This window comes from Nanorana parkeri, unplaced genomic scaffold, assembly GCF_000935625.1.
Source record: "Nanorana parkeri isolate BGI_ZX_2015 unplaced genomic scaffold, ASM93562v1 scaffold1497, whole genome shotgun sequence".
Taxonomy (NCBI): domain Eukaryota; kingdom Metazoa; phylum Chordata; class Amphibia; order Anura; family Dicroglossidae; genus Nanorana; species Nanorana parkeri.
The window spans coordinates 222,986-224,090 of NW_017307765.1; the positions used below are offsets into that span (position 1 = coordinate 222,986).

The window sequence follows — 1,105 nt, forward strand, 5'->3', positions numbered from 1 at the left end:
CCCTCCCAAAGACAGCATCCTTCTGCCGTGTTTATATCCTGAGTGCAAAATTCTGTGGTGCCTCCTGCCCCTGCCCATTATCTCTCCATAGTCCTAAATGGAGCAATTCTTCTACAGAAGAGATGTAAGCAGTGCAGCTCTATTGAAGCCTATGGGGATTACAGTGCAGGTGAAGGCGGTGCCAAAGGAAATTACTTGCGTGAGAATATGAACACTGTGAGTTGCCACCACTGTGGAGAGGTAAGTATGCACATGGGCGAGGGTTCCAGCTTCTGATTGGCTGTTGGTATCGTAGGTCATTTTCAGGAGAAGGCTGACAACTCTGCAAGTTTTCTGCTGAAATTCCAGGAGAGTTGTCACCCTCATCCCTCATTGTGGGCATGTTGGTTTACAGGTGTTTTTAGCCTATAGGGGGTGCTGACACCACAGGGCTTTGTACACTTAAAGGGTTATTAAACCCTCAGCATGTTTTTGCATATATCTACTGCTAGCCAGCAGTAGATATATGCAAAAACTTCAAAAAACCTTTTCAAACAGGTTCAACTTACCTGTGTCTTCACTGTGCGCTCCCGTCAGAACATCTGAAGAGTCTCGGGCAGCTGCAAAGGATCTTGGGGCGGGTGCATGCGCAGTTCAGATGTTCGGCCGGGAGATGAGGAGAGACACAAGGTAAGTCTATGGAGCAGGGTGCACCCAAACAGACACCGTGGGACATCAGAGAAGAGGAGGACAGAGGAGTCGGCGCTGGATCGGAGACCCGCACCAGCGCTGGAGGGACAGCTGAAAACTACACTAAAGAAGATCAGATTAAGAGACCTCATTTAAGGTAAGTCCTTACACCAACATTGGGTGGGGGAAGAAAAAAATTAACCTGTATGTCACTTTAAATTTGGGAGTGGGGGAAGAAGTGACTTGGAGGTGCCCTGAAGTAGATGCCTGCAGACTCTGCTGCAATGGAGAAGAACAAAGCCTGAGTGGTCATGCGACTGCAAAAACAACTGCCACAAAAGGTATTTTGAAGATTTTTGTTGCAGTGTGGCTATAATGTCAGTAAAGTGCTCGGTATGCATTAAATGGACATCATTTTACAATTCTTTACATTTAC

At 46.9% G+C, this 1,105-nt stretch overlaps 1 protein-coding gene across 1 annotated transcript in view; it reads left to right on the plus strand.

Moving 5' to 3' along the window:
- LOC108798524 overlaps positions 1–1,105 on the plus strand; it is an 11,748-nt gene that overhangs the window by 614 nt on the left and 10,029 nt on the right. Inside the window, exon 2 of the mRNA XM_018570288.1 lies at positions 92–240. Coding sequence (XP_018425790.1) covers positions 92–240 — 149 coding nt within the window. The remainder of the gene's footprint in view (positions 1–91; positions 241–1,105) is intronic.